The following is a 15,940-nucleotide window of genomic DNA, read 5'->3' on the forward strand; positions in this document are numbered from 1 at the left end:
TTGGACTGGCATTTGGGGTAAAAAAAAAAAAAGACTTTCTGTTCTGATAAAATTAGATGGGGGGTAAGTACATGCAGCCATTGTGCTGGCAAATAAGGACATAAAGGTCTATCTATTTGCTGCTTCATATTTATTTGCTCATTTATTTGCTTGTTCAAAGCATTGTAGCTACTAACACTCATTCTGTAATCAGAATGCCTGGGTTCAAATCCCAAATCTATCACTTACTCGCAATAAAGGCTTAGGCAATTTATTCAATCTCCATCGAGTTCAGTTCACTCATTTGTAAAATGGGAGCTGTAAGTTTCCATTCCATAAGATTATTGTGAGGATTAAATGAAACAACCTATACTTGGCACATACACAACAGCCCACTAATTGACAGCAATTATTTTAAGTGCTGAATGAATATTCAGCATCTGTGTTTAAAGAACCTATATGATAGATATTTGAGAAGGGAAAATAATTCTAGTATTGAGAAATGACACAATCAAAGAATCCAAAGAAAAACACTGTCTATGTCAAATCCTATTGTCTATGCCTCCATCCAATTCCTAATAAAACAGTGTCTTAAAGCAACTAAATCAAAAGATCTAGAAAAGAAAACTGGCTGGATGCACACAGCTTTTATCCTGGAGCTCCATCTCTAGCTGAAACTACAAAAAATTTGGAGGTTCTCAGTGAGATTGGAAGAAAAGTTAAGAAAATCTTTGAATGCACTATAGTTAAATAAAATCTGGGTCAGCCGGATCCAGTTATCTTGTTTCAGAGTAAATATTTCTATTTGTGCACAGACTTTGTCTGCCAAACAGCGACTGGAATCTGTGTCACTACGGAAACACAAACACCACCACTCAGCCGGCTGCTCCTTGTTTGCTAAGGACAAACATCCTCATGGTCTCGTTCTAGCTTTTCAAGTGATTTCCACGCTTAATGAAAGAAGGGATTGTACTTGAGAGATGGAACTGAAGGAGAACAAATAGGAAAAGAAGTACGTCAAGGCTGTATATTGTCACCCTGCTTATTTAACTTATATGCAGAGTACATCATGAGAAACACTGGGCTGGAAGGACAAGCTGGAATCAAGATTGCCGGGAGAAATATCAATAACCTCAGATATGCAGATGACACCACCCTTATGGCAGAAAGTGAAGAAGAACTAAAAAGCCTCTTGATGAAAGTGAAAGAGGAGAGTGAAAAAGTTGGCTTAAAGCTCAACATTCAGAAAACTAAGATCATGGCATCCGGTCCCATCACTTCATGGCAAATAGATGGGCAAACATGCAAACAGTGGCTGACTTTATTTTTTGGGGCTCCAAAGTTACTGCAGATGGTGACTGCAGCCATGAAATTAAAAGACATTTACTCCTTGGAAGGAAAGTTATAACCAACCTAGACAGCATGTTAAAAAGCAGAGACATTACTTTGCCAACAAAGGTCCATCTAGTCAAAGCTATGGTTTTTCCAGTGGTCATGTCTGGATGTGAGAGTTGGACTATAAAGAAAGCTGAGCACTGAAGAATTGATGCTTTTGAACTGTGGTGTTGGAGAAGACTCTTTGAGAGTCCCTTGGACTGCAAGGAGATCCAACCAGTCCATCCTCAAGGAGATTAGTCCTGGGTGTTCATTGGAAGGACTGATGTTGAACCTGAGACTCCAATACTTTGGCCACCTGATGCGAAGAGCTGACTCATTTGAAAAGACCCTGATGCTGGGAAAGACTGAGGGCAGGAGAAGAAGGGGATGACAGAGGATGAGATGGTTGGATGACATCACCGACTCAATGGACATGGGTTTGGGTGGACTCCGGCAGTTGGTGATGGACGGGGAGGCTTGGTGTGCTGAGGTTCATGGGGTTGCAAAGAGTCGGACACGACTGAGCGACTGAACTGAACTGAACTGAAACCCCAAGCACTTTTTAAAAACCCCACCATGAATACAGAGACCTGCCTCTAGGGCAGAGGGTAGGGCACCCGAATCCTTTCAGAATCTGAGTAGAGTGTAGGGTGGGGCAGGATTAATTCACGCATCTGTAAAAATGCCATCGCAAAGTGCAGCCCTGGTCTAAGCTGATGGGAGTTAATGCGATACTAACAGTGGCCGCTCGCACTTTCTCAGCACCTACTAACTGCCAGGTACTGTCACTTTTAGAGGTACTAAAATTTAATCCTCACAATAGTCCTATGAAATAGATCCCACTTTGTAGGAGAGGAAATTGAGTCACAGAGAAGTTGAGGAGCTTGCCCAAAGTCATATAACTGACTGGTGAAAGTCCCAGGACTTGGGTGCAGGGGGGTCAACTGTGAGAGACGATGACCTTAACTCCTGGGCTGCGAGCAGAGAATGTGGACCAGCACGAAAGAAAACAACCCCTTAGAGTGCGTGCCCAGTGTCCACACTCCTCCTCAGAATTACCAGTCTAGGTCTTCACTGTAACCCCATGAGGCAGGGATCTTTACCCTCACCCCACAGACAACGAAATGGGAGTTCAGAGATAAAACGACTTTCCCAAGAGCTAACCCTAGTTATATGGGCTCTTCAAATGGCACTAGATGGCTTTTCAAAGCTTTTGGAAAACTACCTAAGACACAAAATATATGCATCCTCAGGGAGCTGTCTGAATATCATGGTCAATTAGTGTTTCCATTGAGTTCTATGGTCAGGTTTGGGGGAAAATGATTAAAAAAAATCAAGTCCCAGGGAGTCCTCAGGGTGAATACCTATAGCCGGTGATAGTGACCCATAGGAACAGAGGCCAAAGCTCTCAGCACTGGCCCAGCTCAGGGTCAGGAGGGACTGATAGCCGAGAGCAGAGGAACGAGTTCATAAATGGAAGACCATGCTCCTGAGGAATTCTGATTCCTCTTTATGTTCTTAACCCACCCCCGGAAATGCTATGAGGATCCAGGGGCAATGAGCTAAGAGGGCAAGGCTAGAACTAAAAGACAGAGGTCGAGGAGTGAATCCCCATCTCTGCCTACCTCCCCAAACCTCTCTACCTGCCACCTCGCTGGGCACTCCTTACATCTGTGTGAGGAGGTACAATTTCATAATATTTTCCTTCCATTCAGGCAGATAGGCCAGGCTGGTTGCCACTTCCTTCTGGATCGGCCAGGCCCAGGCCTCAAAGAACGGAGCCAGATTCTTCTGCACTTGGTGGGAGAACATCTTCACCCACAGATTCATCTTGTCAACGTTGTCTGTGGGCAAGTTGGTCTGGTTCCTGTACTCGGTGAAGAGACGGATGAACGGCTCCCACCCAAAGGCCTCCTGGAGCTGGAAAGACAAGGAGCAAGCAGGTTGAGACATCTTATCGGCAAAGACCCACCGAACACTCTGAATGAATGAATGCATTTAACCCCTTAAACCTCAGCTTCATACCTATCGCTGACCCTCTCCTCTTTTACCTGCTTGCTACTTTCATATTCCGATGATGAGAAGGGTCTCTGAGCCAGCACAGGGCTCAACACAAAGCAGACCCTCAATGAATGACCGTCCAGTGGTCAAAACTGCACTGATTAATATCAAGATTTATTACCAATATCATTATTCAGCTGTCTCACTAGATTATGAAAGTAGTAATAGGATATTATATGAAGATTTAAAATTGGCTGAAGTACAAGAATCCATTGTCTCTCACAGTTGTAAAGTTAAACCCCCACAGCCTGGGAACTGCCACCTCGACCCTGCCATAATCTGTACTAACGGGAGGTCTCTATCTATTTGCAAGGTGACCAAAATGGTCTTTAGGAAAAAAAGGGAGTCCAGTAGAGGCAGAGGACAATATATACTCTGTGTGTGCCATGTGCTCAGTTTTTCCAACTCTTTGTGACCCCACGGACTGTAGCCTGCCAGGCTCCTCTGTCCATGGGATTTCCCAGGCAAGAATACTTGGAGTGGGTTTCCATTTCCTTCTCCAGAGCATCTTCCCGATTCAAGGAGCAAACCCACATCTCCTGTGCCTCCTGCACTGCAGGCGGATTCTTTACCTGCTGAGCCATCTATAGTCTAGGTCTCTAGAGTTAAGAGTAAGGCAGAATTTAGGAAAAGACAGCCATCTTGGTGCCATTGGAAACAGCCCGCAGTAGGTTGGGAGCTCATAGGGACATTAGCAGTTCCAACCTCAAATTGACTTCACCGAGGAGGAAGTTCTGTCCCGACACAAGGTTACAGCAGTCTCTTGGCAGTTTCCCTGTTGTTTTAGTGGTGGAGGGAATCAACAGTGAGAACTCAAGCAGGTGGAGGGACCAGAAGAGAGTGTGGTTGGCCTAAGGCTGAGTTCCAGGATCCAAGGTGATAAAACCCTCAACAGTGAGCTGGGAACGGATCCAGGGACTGGGGGGCTGAAACTGGGTGTTGGGTGATAGCTCAAAGGCAGGGGCCACCCCCACGTCCAGTCCAGTGAGGAATCATGGCTTGCTTGTAACATGAAAATGGAGGCACAGACAAGTCATAGTGAGAAGACAGTTTACTCACCTAGGGAAAAAAACAGCTCCTACCCCACACATTGTGTACGTGTCTGTGTGCCCATGGAAGTGTGACTGGCTTTAGGGAGCTATTTAGACAGCAGTTTGGTGTCAGTCTCAGGTGTGCCTGGGTTTAAAGCTGTGACAGTAGCTATATTTATAGTATTACCTTTGCCTCTACCATTTTTAACCTTTCTGACTGCTTTCTGTTATTGTTCAGTCGCTCAGTCATGTCCGACTCTTTGCGACCCCGTGGACTGCAGCATGCCAGGCTTCCCTGTCCTTCACTATCTCCCAGAGCTTTCTATCTACTCTCATAAATCTCTTCAAATCCCCAGGGTGAAGGGCAGGGCTGATGCAATTACGTCTGCTTTCTGGTGGTGCAAAGGGATGCCCTGAGGGTATCATCCACTAGGACCTTCACCCCTGGACTTTGTCAGAGCCTCCCGCAGCCTGGGGTGAGCTGCAGATTACTGGGAGGGGACCCCCAGGCACCACGATATTGTCTGCCCAGGGTCCCCCGCAGTGGGGCTCCCACCAACACCCCCCCTCCACGCTGGCCCAGTACCTGTAAGTACGTCTCCAGGGCCGTCCACGCATTCCAGTTTTTCACATTGGGACCCTTGCCCAGGTAAATTCGGACTCTCTTCTCCCGAACCGGGGGCCACAGAGCAATGTTGGCTCGTCCTCGAGGGATGCCCAGGACCGTCTCGTGCACGTAGACACACCACAGGTTGCAGGTGGCCTCGGTGGTGTGCGGGGGGAACTCCCACTCCTGCCGCTGCTGGTTGCGGCCCAGCTCATGCACGGGGCCCCACAGCCCCTTGGTTCTGATGAGTTTCTCATTGATGAGCTCCTGCACTGACTCCAGGTGGCACATGATGGGGTAGCCTGCGTGCATCCAGCCTGGGAAAGGCAGGAGTTGGAGGAGCGGGTTAGGGCGCTTCCCACCCATCTAATTCTTCTCTTTACGGTATCTCCCCAAACACCCAGAATGCTCAGAAAGGCAAACCTGGGCCTTTCCAGGCTTCTCTCTTTATCTTCTCATTCTGTAAGAATGCTTTCATCCTCATTCTGACCGGCTATAGGAATTGAGGCAGGTTTTGGATCACTGTTCACGTTACTATTCAATTTTTTTCTGTTTCTCTGAGAGTGCTCTGTCCACATGGACCTGTCATTATACTCTTTTCCTCAAAATTGGGAACTTGTGGTTCCCCTTCTCATTATTTACATATGGAGCTGTCCACGCTGGCACTTCTTTATGGTGATCATCTGAGTATGCCAAGGACACTAGGGTCCAGAGGGGATTTCCGTGGTTCTTTAATTTTCACATGCTCTTCATTTTTCAGGCCTCCTGACCCACTGGCAAATAGCCCTTTATTCAGTGCTTTCTCCCAACCCCTGTGACCCAGGAAGAGGCCCTCTGCTATCTTTCTCCACCCCCTAAACTCCCCTGACGAATGTCTGTGAAAGCCCAGCATTATTGTCTGCACCATTTCCACTGCTGGATAACATCTCTTGACATGCTGACTAAAACTGTTACATATTTTAACATACTGTGTATACATAGTTGTTTGTTGTTGAATCACTCAGTCATGTCTGACTCTTTGCGACCCCATGGACTGCAGCATGCCAGGCTTCCTTGTCCTCCACCATCTCCCGGAGCCTGCTCAAACTCATGTGCATATGATTCTAGGGCTTGCTTTTTATGTGTCACATAACGCTTCCCTGGTGGCTCAGACGGTAAAGAATCTGCCTGCAATGCGGGAGACCTGGATTCAATCCCTGGGTTGGGAAGATCTGCTGGAGAAGGGAAAGGTTACCCACTCCAGTATTCTTGCCTGGAGAATCCCATGGGCAGAGGAGCCTGGTGGGCTACAGTCCATGGGGTCACAAAGAGTTTAATACAACTGAGCGACTTTCACTAACTAATCTCATCATATTTTCCTATGCCATCAAAATATCTCTTTAAATGTCTTCCTAGTGTCCATCGAAAGTACATTAATTAACCATCCTGTAACCGTTGGACACTTAGGTAGTTTCTGATGTTTTGCTAGGGGAAACAGCCAAGTCTCCTTTTTAATGTATTTTTTCCCTTTCCACTTAAATGGCAAGGATTACATCACATGCGCTAAGTCACTTCCGTCGTGTCCGACTCTTTGCAACCCCATGGACTGTAGCCCACCAGGCTCTTCCGTCCATGGAATTTTCCAGGCAAGAATACTAGAGCAGATCGCCTTTTCCTCTGTCAGGGGAATCTTCCCAACCCAAGGATCAAACCCATGTGTCTCGCGTCTCCTGCATTGGCAGGCTGGTTCTTTCCCACTAGCGCCACCTGATAAAGCAAGGCCCTACGGGGGCAGCATGCACAGAGGTTTGCCCTGGGCACCCACCGACTGAGATCTGCACGTCAGCAACGATCCTCTGAGGCAGACGCAGTGGGAAGGGCTCGGCCCCCAGCCGGGCCACGGCCTGCATCACCTCGTCCCAGAGGCGAAGCAGCGGCTCGGGGTTCTCCAGGGTGCGGAGGTTTGCGGTCGGCACTGTCAGGATGATGTTGTCCGTGGCCAGCTCTCCCCAAGGACCTGGGTTCTCCTGGATCTGCCGCTTCCACTCCTCATGGGTTGTCTCCCCTGGAAGACAGGCCACGGGGCTTGAAGCTCACTTTCCCAAGTCCCTCCCATTAACACATACCACCTGAACCCCCCCCAGTAGAAGAACACCAAGGCCGTCAATAACCACATACCCCTCTAATCTTCTACAAAGGTCCCAGGGATGTGATGTGGTTTGGTCTTTATCTCCTTGGCCTCAGAGGCAAATCTAAGGAAGCGGACCTCCCTTCCCTCCGCCAGTCCAAACCTCTCTCTCTTCCTACACCAGGCAGCCCCAGAGGGCCTCCTCACCCCCAGCTCTCCCCGTGTCTTGGGGTTTGCTCCAAGGCGTCCACTCACCAAGCTTGTAATAGGGAGCATGCACAGCTCCCTTAACCGTCACAGGCACAGTGCCCAGCTTGCTGCTCTGAGGCACAATGATGTACAGGAGGCCCCCCCAGAGGCAGGTGATGGACTTGGTGGGCTTGTCCAGGCAGCAGCGGTTAATCACCAGGGGGCCTCGGAACAGCTTGCTGGCCCTGGTCAGGTCATCGGTGTGGCAGCCAATCTGTATCTGGAGCAGAGAGATCCCCGAGGAGTGTGACCCTGGGGCACATGTGGGCAGGAGGGAAGTGCCAGGGACAGGGGGATAGGAAGGGTCATGGGTCCAGGAACCCCAGGTAAGTCCAGGCATCCCACCATTTGTAAGCCCTGTGTTCAAAACCCATGAAATTGTACCATCCCTCAAGGTTGTATGGAACAGACTCTGTAAATCTACTTGCAAGGGGTCAAACAGCTCTACGAAGGGTCCTGCTGAGACGCAGACGCTAATTCCGGGGAGAGCCACTCCCATACAGAGTCCCTTGGTGTCTCTGTAACAGAGAATCCTAGGCTGCCTGTTCCCCAGCGGTGAATCTGGCTTTGGGAACGGGCAGAGGGCATCCTGCCTTCTGACCAGAAAGAAGGCCCAGTAGGAAGCAGTGTGACCAGCTGATGCAGTGAAGGATTGATTCAGTTCTTCCTATTCTCCAAGGCCCCCGTTCCTGGGCCAGTGGAATGACCCCTGTCCTCAGAGGCGTCCTGGGACTGTTTTCCAGGGTTTATGCTAAACAAGTTCCAGGATAGATAAAGGCACAAAATAGATGCTAACCATCACAGTGACCCTCAAGGAGGACAGAGCAGGACGGTATCTGAATTTTGCAAATAGAGTGTGTGTGTGTGTGTGTGAAAGTGACAGAGCCGGAGTGGACTGGGCAAGTGTGTGATGTCACAGGGAAGAAGCCTGAGTGTGTAGCACCTCATGCTTCCATGTGAGATGTACATGGGATGAAATGTGAACAGATTTATTGGATGCCACCGTATTCTAGGGCACCATCCATCTGGTATCTTTTTTCTCCTCACTTATGACATTTAAGCTAAAAGCACAACGCTTGAACCAGAAGTTGGTCAGGGTTGAGCCCTGGGGCTCTGAAATGTATCAAATCCATACATTTAAATCAATCAGTTAGATGTTCTGCTCCTTAGCTGTTTCATCCTAAGCAACTAAAGGGGCAGAAATATATGCCTTGTATTGCCAAGTGGAGAGGAAAATGCAACCCACTCCAGTCATCTTTCCTGTAAAATTCATGGACAGAGGTGCCTGGTGGGCTACAGTCCATGGGGCTGCAAAGAGTTGGACACGACTGAGAGACTTAACAACAACAACACTGCCAATAGGGTGTGTAGGAGGACTGAGTAAGATGCTGACTATGAAAGCAGAGGCATTTGGCTTCTGTGGTATGCGGGCAGATGGGGCATGCCTTACCTTCAGGTCAGCAGAGGCAGCGGCTTCAGGCAGGGAGACCTCAATAATTTGCCTTCCGGGTATGTAGAGCCCAGTACTCATCCAGCAGTACCTGGTACCTGCCAAGAGTCAGGGAAGAGCAGGTGTTATCCTACCCCACACAATTCCATCTGCACCCAGCTTCCAGAGTCCCTCCAGGAGCTCTGCCTCCCTGCCGCCCTGGCTCTCATCTTCCAAGCATTCCCTAAAACCCCAGCCTCCACCTCATTGAGACTGCGCGGCAGAGGCTGGAGATGAGCTCGGCTGAGCTGCGTAAGTCATCCCCCCACGTTCCCACGCACCGGGCTCCCATCCATCCGTCCTTCCTCACCCGGATTGTTGCAGTTGACCTCCACGGTGATGGGAGATTCCGAGGGGCGCAGATACGGGCTGCTGTACATGTCTTCAATTTCGGGGACTAACAGAGAGAGGTCGCTTCCCGAGTGAGCCAGCCCTGTGGCCAGGGAAAGCATGGCACCCCGGCAGCAGTCGTTGATGACGGGGTTCTCACGGGTCGCCACCGGGAGCCGATAGCGACTCAGCAGCTTCCTTAGGAGTCGGTGCACCGACATGTAGGCGGGGATCTCCTCCGCGGGGATTTGCAGAAAAGCTGCGCCGTCCGGACCCAGCTTGGCCAACCAGCCCTTCTCCACGTTTCCTCTCTTCCTGCCCATGATAACCTGGAACTCAGCCAGGGTGGAGCGGAAGTGGTAGGTCCTTATCCCCGCCTTGGGAGTACGAAAGGGCCCCGGGTTGAGGCTTTGGCTGGTGATGCTAATGCCGAAGGGGTTGAGGAGGAGGTTGCCTGGGAACCGAGCCAAAGGGGACACGCCTGGGTTCTTGAAGGCCCACCACCAGGCCTGGGCTCCGACAAACAGGCCCCCGCCCTCGGCTACAAACTCCTGCAGCTCCTTGACTCCTACATCACTCACGGGCTCAAAGCAATAGACACTGGCATCGCTGGTCAGATTGGGCTCAATGCTGGTGTCTATGCCCCCCACGGCGAGCAGCCCACTCAGAGTCCTCAGTTCCGTCTGCACCACGATCTTGCCTCTGCGGCCCGCGTCCAGCCAGCGGACGGCGTTGAGCAAGAAGGGGCCCAGTTTACCCACGGTGAATAGGACCTTGTGGCCGGTCACGACTACCCGGCCCCGGCCGTAGCGGGCAGCTGCTATGACACAGCCGTGGTAGGAATCCAGCCCCAGGGGAAAGGCTAAGGCCCCGTGTACTAGCAGCTGGGATGGGAAACAGTCCGAATTGGTGATGTCCAGCTCAGAAATCCCGTGCAGGAGCTCATCTCTGTCCTCGGACAGATCGTCCTCGCAACTGCAAAAGACACACGTGTTCTCTATTACAAAGCGCTCAGCACAGCACCCAGCATGTAGCAAGCGGCAGACTTAACGAATATCATCTTTAGCTCTTACCAGAGAACTAGGAGGACAGACCTGAGCTCACTGGGTGTGAAGACTTGTTGGAGGGAAGACAGAGGGCCTCGATATTGATTCTGCTCTATCATTCTCTGTGTACTAACCCTCCAAAGGAAATCTTGAAAGAAGTCCTGCTGGGTTTATTCAATACTGTACCTTAAATAGCCTGGACTTAAGTGTCTGTTCAGCCTTTTAAGCACTATATAAAGAATTGAATGAGAAATCATGGTTTCATTCTGCTAAGGGGGCTTGTTTATAATTTCATGCAACTAACTTTCTGCAAATAAAGCCAACAGAAAGCTGAGTTAGTTAGTAGTTCGAGTGCAGAACCACTATTATCTCAAAAAGTGGGGCAGGGAGCTGACTGGCCTCAACTCTTGTGAGACCCTCCTGTAACCTGAACCCAAGAGGACTCAGTGTCTACACCCAGAATTCCATACATTCACTTCCGGGCCAACAGGAGTGATATATATCCATGCTATAAGGCTTTTCTCATCACCAACTATTTCTCTCTGTGTGTGTGTGCAGGCTGTCGTGTTTGACTCTTTGCAACCCTCTGGATGGAACCCACCAGGCTCCTCTGTCCATGGGATTCTCCAGGTAAGAATATTGGAGTGGATTGCTGTTTCCTCCTCCAGGGGATGTTTCTGACCCAGGTATTGAACCTGCATCTCCTGCATGGCAGGCAGATTCTTTACCTGCTGAGCCATCGGGGAAACCTCAAGTGTTCCTATCTAAGGGTAACAAACTCCTATAAAGGCTTCAGGACACCTATAACCCCAAAATGGGGATTCAGCCCCAGACAGTGGGATTATGAAGGGAATGAAGTAGAGTGATCTCTCTCTCTAAGCTTGAGATCCCAGAGCTGGTTAAGCCCCTCTCATTAACTGTGAGTGACTATATGCTCAGAGGCACCTGTAAGGAAACACTGAAAAATGGGGGTCAGGTAGCAGCATGTTTGTAGTATTTGTATTGTACCCTCTGTGGTTGGCAGAGCTGTAATTAACTGAAAGGGAAACTACAGTCCTCTTAGCAGGCCCAAACCTTTCCTGAAGATAAAGGCATCACCCTACAAGATGGCTCTCCAGCTCCTTGAAGCACTAGCATTAAAACCACTCATCCAGCTGTTTTTGCTCTGATTCCAAAATCACCAGACAACCTTGTGATTACAATATTGTTTCCAGTCATCATTTGCCTAAAGAAAGAAGCCATTCTTTCTTTATAGAGCAGCCAGGGTGTTCTATTTTTTGTGACATTTATATTTCTCTGGCAACTTCTTAGTATATCTTTAATTTGCTGATTTTATTATAGATATTAATAATAATATCATTATTGTATATAAATAATTGTATTGTATATAATATACATTTGTATATATAATACAATGTATGAAATACAATATACAATATAATATATAATACAATATATAATTGTATTATATTGTATATAATATTGTATATAAATAAAATTATTATTGTATATAATTAATAATAATGTGTGCTTAGTTGCCCAGTTGTGTCCGACTCTTTGTGACTCCATGGACTGTACCCTGCCAGGCTCCTCTGTCCATGGGGATTCTCCAGGCAAGGATACTGGAGTGGGTTGCCATGCCCTCCTCCAGGGGATCTTCCCAATCCAGGGATTGAGCCCAGGTTTCCAGCATTGCAGGCAGATTCTTTACCATCTGAGCCACCAGGGAAGCCCAATCAATATTAATATATATATTAATAATATATATAATAAAAACCAGCAAATTATACACAAAGATTATGTATACAAAATTAAATAAAAAATGTTTTAGTTCTTATAATGAGTTCTGTTCATAAATTTCATGCAATTAATTGTCTTACAAGTGTAGTCAGTAAAGAGGTGATCTACATTGGCATTAAGGTTTATACACTAGCCTGTTACAACAAAATGAGAAACACTGAATGTGCCAAGTTGAGACCCAGACACTGTGTCAATAGTAGGGCTTCATCAGCAGGACCCTAGGTGAAGTCCTGCTCACCGATGAGGCTGGGACATTGTCCGAGTTTTGTCTGTTATTTCCAACAGCCATGATTTATGTGCAGGAGAAGACAAATGATTGTTTCATTAAAAAACCTGATGTGGATTTTTACTTTTCCTGTCCCTGTCTGTTCTGAAATGAAACAAAAGTTACATAAAAAAGAATAAAATCATGATAGTACTAGATTTCAAGAAAGGTACAGTCAGCAAACTGGGACAGGAGGAATTAACAGGAAAGATAAACCAAATGAAATCAGATCAATCAGAAACCCATGAGAAAAGAAGAATCTGGAACTGCACATAAGTGAAAGAGAATATCAAGAAAACAAAAACAACAGGGGTTATCATTTGTCCTGAGAAAATGTACTTCAGTAACAAATAATAACCAATCTATAAATTCAATGCCATTTAACACTTAAACAGAAATCAAAAATATTTGATGAAAGTTAATAGCATGAAATATAAGCACCAAACTAGACAAAGGGAAAACCAACTCCCTCTAAAATAAGTGATAACTGGAGAAGGTCCTAAACAAATATTGTATATCACTGGAGAGTTTTGAGATACATTATCTCTCTGCAGGAAAAAAAAAAAGAGACAGTTTGGTATAAAAAGCTATTAATCAGAATAAAAACATAACTGCCAAACAGATAATCCTATTTAATATGAGGGCAGAAAAATAAGTACTGATGTAGCTGAAGACTATGAAAAAACCAACAGATAGGTTGAGTGAAAGTGATTCATTAAGAGAAAACAAAGGATAGATAAGAAGACTAATGGCTAGCAAGAAGTTCTAAAAGCAAAGAACAAAGAAGAAATAAACATTTAATTTGATGAAAATTTCTTCGTGCTGAAAAAAAGATCTGAGTTTTTAGAATGAAGTGACATTACCGACTCGATGGACATGAGTTTGAGAAGGCTCTGGGAGTTGGTGATGGACAGGGAAGCCTGGCATGCTGCAGCCCATGGGGCCGCAAAGAGTCGGACATGACTGAGACTGAACTGAACTAACTATATGAATGCAAAGCAGTATAAATGAGATGAAGAAGGTCTGGTCAATTCATGGCAAGTTTATGAGCTTCAAAGTACAAAGAAAAGCAAAAAACCAAACTACCTACAAAGAAAAAAGTGAAATCAGTGCCCTAAAAATAGTATTTCAGTGCAATGAAAATATTCTGTATGATACATAGCTGCAGCAAGACTCCTCATTGCATAGGGAATACTGAAAGTGTCAAAAGGACTTATGAAATTTACCACTCACTAAAGTTTTTCAGAAAAGTTACTTGAGGTTATGCTGTAGGCCTAGAAAAACAAAAATGAATACAGTATAGGAACAGATTGTCTACACAAAGCAGTGGTGGGCAAAAGTGCCAATGTACTGTATAACTAATGCTGAAAAACTGCTGTTAAAGTTCTTGTGATATTTGGTGTGATCGGCAAGAAATCATTCTGAATTAATAGGAGCCACAGTGTTAAAAACAAAGCGAACAAAGAAACAAAGCTAAGGCAAAACCAAATTACAACCAGAAAACCAGATGATTTCAAAACAACTTGGGCAGTAAAGAGTGAGCACAGAAAAAGTGCAAGGATGGGAGAAACAGAATTCTTGTTTTGAGTGAAAAGGTAGATTATAAAAACAAGTTAATTCTCAACTCAGATAGAAAAATGTACATTTGTTAAAAAATTAAAGGCAACATGGTAAACATGGGTATTAGTGTATAATCAAAGGTGGCATTTTATATTATGGGAAAAGATGAACTGGATCCATACGCCACACAAATACCCAGAAAAATTTTCAAATGTATCAGAGATATAAATTTTAAAAATGAAACCACACATGCATTGAAAGAAACCAAGAGTGGAATCTTTCATTAAGTTTGTTGTTCGTTGTCCAGTCATGTCCAACTCTTTGCGACCCCGTGGACTGCAGTGCGCCGGATTTCCCTGTCCTTTTACTATCTAGGTGAGACGAAAGCATTTAATTATGACCTCAAATCAGAGGTGATAAAGGAGGATTGACAACTATTATACAGTGTGTTGATCACTTTAGCTTTCTCGTAAATCTGAAAATTACCTTAGTTACTTTCATTTGCATTTAATTTTAGAACCAGTTTGAACTTTGGTTGGGATTGCACTGAATGTATAGACAATTTGGGGAAAAACTGACGTATTAAAAATATTGAGTGTCCTGACCCATCACCATGGTGTATTTCACTATTTCTTTAGGTTTTATTTAATTTCTCGCAGTGATATTTTGTGGTTTTCAGCATACATGTGTGTGACATATTTCGTTAAATTTACTTGCTAGTATTTCATGATTTGGAGCCTTGTCTTAACAGATACTATAGTTTTAATTTCAATGACCAATTACTACTATATAAAAATATAATTTATTTTTGTATATTGACTTTATATCCTGAAACCTTGCTAAACTCAATTATTACAGTAGTTTTTTTTTTTTTGCAGAGTTTTAAGAATATTTTACATAGACAGTCATGTTTTCTGCAAACAAATATAGATGTGCTTCTTAATTTTAATCTCTATGCCTTCTTACTTGCCTTACTGCACTGGCTAGAGAGTTAAGTACAACGTTAAATAAAAATATCTTTCCTGGCCTTGTTCTCAATCTCAGGGTATTTCACCAGAAAGTATGTTCTTAGCTATCAGATTTTCAAAGAGGACTCATCACACTGAAAAGTTCCCTTTTATTTCTGGTTTGTGGAAATTCTGTCATGATTTGATATTGAATTTTGTCAATTTTTTTTTTCCCTATCTGTGCATCTATTGAATTATATGATGTCTCTCATTCATTTTGTATTAAGAAAATAAACTGTGAATTAATTTGATATCTGAATGTTAAACCAGCCAGGCATTTGTAAATAAGCCTTATTTGTCATGATGTATTATCCTTTTTACATATCATAATCTATTTACAATATTTCATTAAGAATTTTTGCATCTGTGTTCATGAGGGACATTGTTCTGAGTTTTCTTGTCTTGCAATGTCTTTCTTTGGCTTTAGTACCAGAGAAATACTGGTTTAATACATCAAGTTACAAAAACTTTCCTCTCCTCTTATTTCTGAAAGAGTTCATATATGAGTTAGTATCAAAAAAGATGCAGTGCAAACTGTAAGCTGTGATTATCTCACGCAGAAGCATTCATAAGAGGCAGAGGTGGGGGACAATGGTCTTTCACTTTTTTACTCTGCATCCTTTGGGACTATTTCCCATTATTTCAGTAAGCATATATTTTGAAATTGAAGAAGGGAAATGTTTATAAAAAGGAAAAGAAAACTGAATTGTGATTTAGCAATTTCTTTTCTAAAGTGGACATCTTCCTGCTTGAATTCACTCTTTAAAAACTTCTAGTTTATTTTGTGAAAACCAGTTAATACAATTTTATTATATATGGCTAGGAATGTAGTAAGAAGCACAGGGTTTGGTAGGTATGTATGTTCACCCCACCTCGCTGGGTCATGACCCTGACTTAACGTCAACAGTTAGCATTCTATCTATCCTAGCAATGACCTCCAAGGACTTGTGGATCCTTGTTACAAATAAGTTTATTAATATCTGTTCAGATATTTTATCTGCCTGCAATGCAGGAGACCTGAGTTCAATTGGT

General features: G+C 45.0%; 2 protein-coding genes across 9 annotated transcripts in view; one reads left to right on the forward strand and one right to left on the reverse strand.

The window, feature by feature from the left end:
- The window catches only part of LOC145523729 (olfactory receptor 2A14-like), a 350,514-nt gene that overhangs the window by 104,668 nt on the left and 229,906 nt on the right, over window positions 1-15,940 (forward strand). Inside the window, exon 3 of one of the 3 annotated variants that reach the window (XM_081534513.1) lies at window positions 10,835-10,906. The exons of the other annotated variants lie outside the window; for them this stretch is intronic. The gene's annotated coding sequence lies outside the window, so the exon portion shown is untranslated. The remainder of the gene's footprint in view (window positions 1-10,834; window positions 10,907-15,940) is intronic. 3 annotated transcript variants of the gene reach the window in all.
- Window positions 1-15,940, reverse strand: part of TCAF1 (TRPM8 channel associated factor 1) — a 55,670-nt gene that overhangs the window by 3,128 nt on the left and 36,602 nt on the right. For 4 of the 6 annotated variants that reach the window (XM_081534491.1, XM_081534495.1, XM_081534494.1 and 1 more), the window contains exons 3-8: window positions 9,211-10,205; window positions 8,862-8,959; window positions 7,418-7,631; window positions 6,860-7,099; window positions 5,035-5,372; window positions 3,026-3,276 (exon numbers count right to left, since the gene is read on the reverse strand). In XM_081534491.1, the coding sequence (XP_081390617.1) occupies window positions 3,026-3,276; window positions 5,035-5,372; window positions 6,860-7,099; window positions 7,418-7,631; window positions 8,862-8,959; window positions 9,211-10,205 (2,136 nt within the window). Of the gene's footprint in view, window positions 1-2,999; window positions 3,277-5,034; window positions 5,373-6,859; window positions 7,100-7,417; window positions 7,632-8,861; window positions 8,960-9,210; window positions 10,206-15,940 lie in introns of all 6 variants that reach the window. The other 2 variants (XM_081534497.1, XM_081534496.1) reach the window with 1 other exon arrangement.

The sequence above is a fragment of the Giraffa tippelskirchi genome, chromosome 10, assembly GCF_054371585.1.
Source record: "Giraffa tippelskirchi isolate mGirTip1 chromosome 10, T2T-mGirTip1v1.2.pri, whole genome shotgun sequence".
NCBI classification, from domain to species: Eukaryota; Metazoa; Chordata; class Mammalia; order Artiodactyla; family Giraffidae; genus Giraffa; species Giraffa tippelskirchi.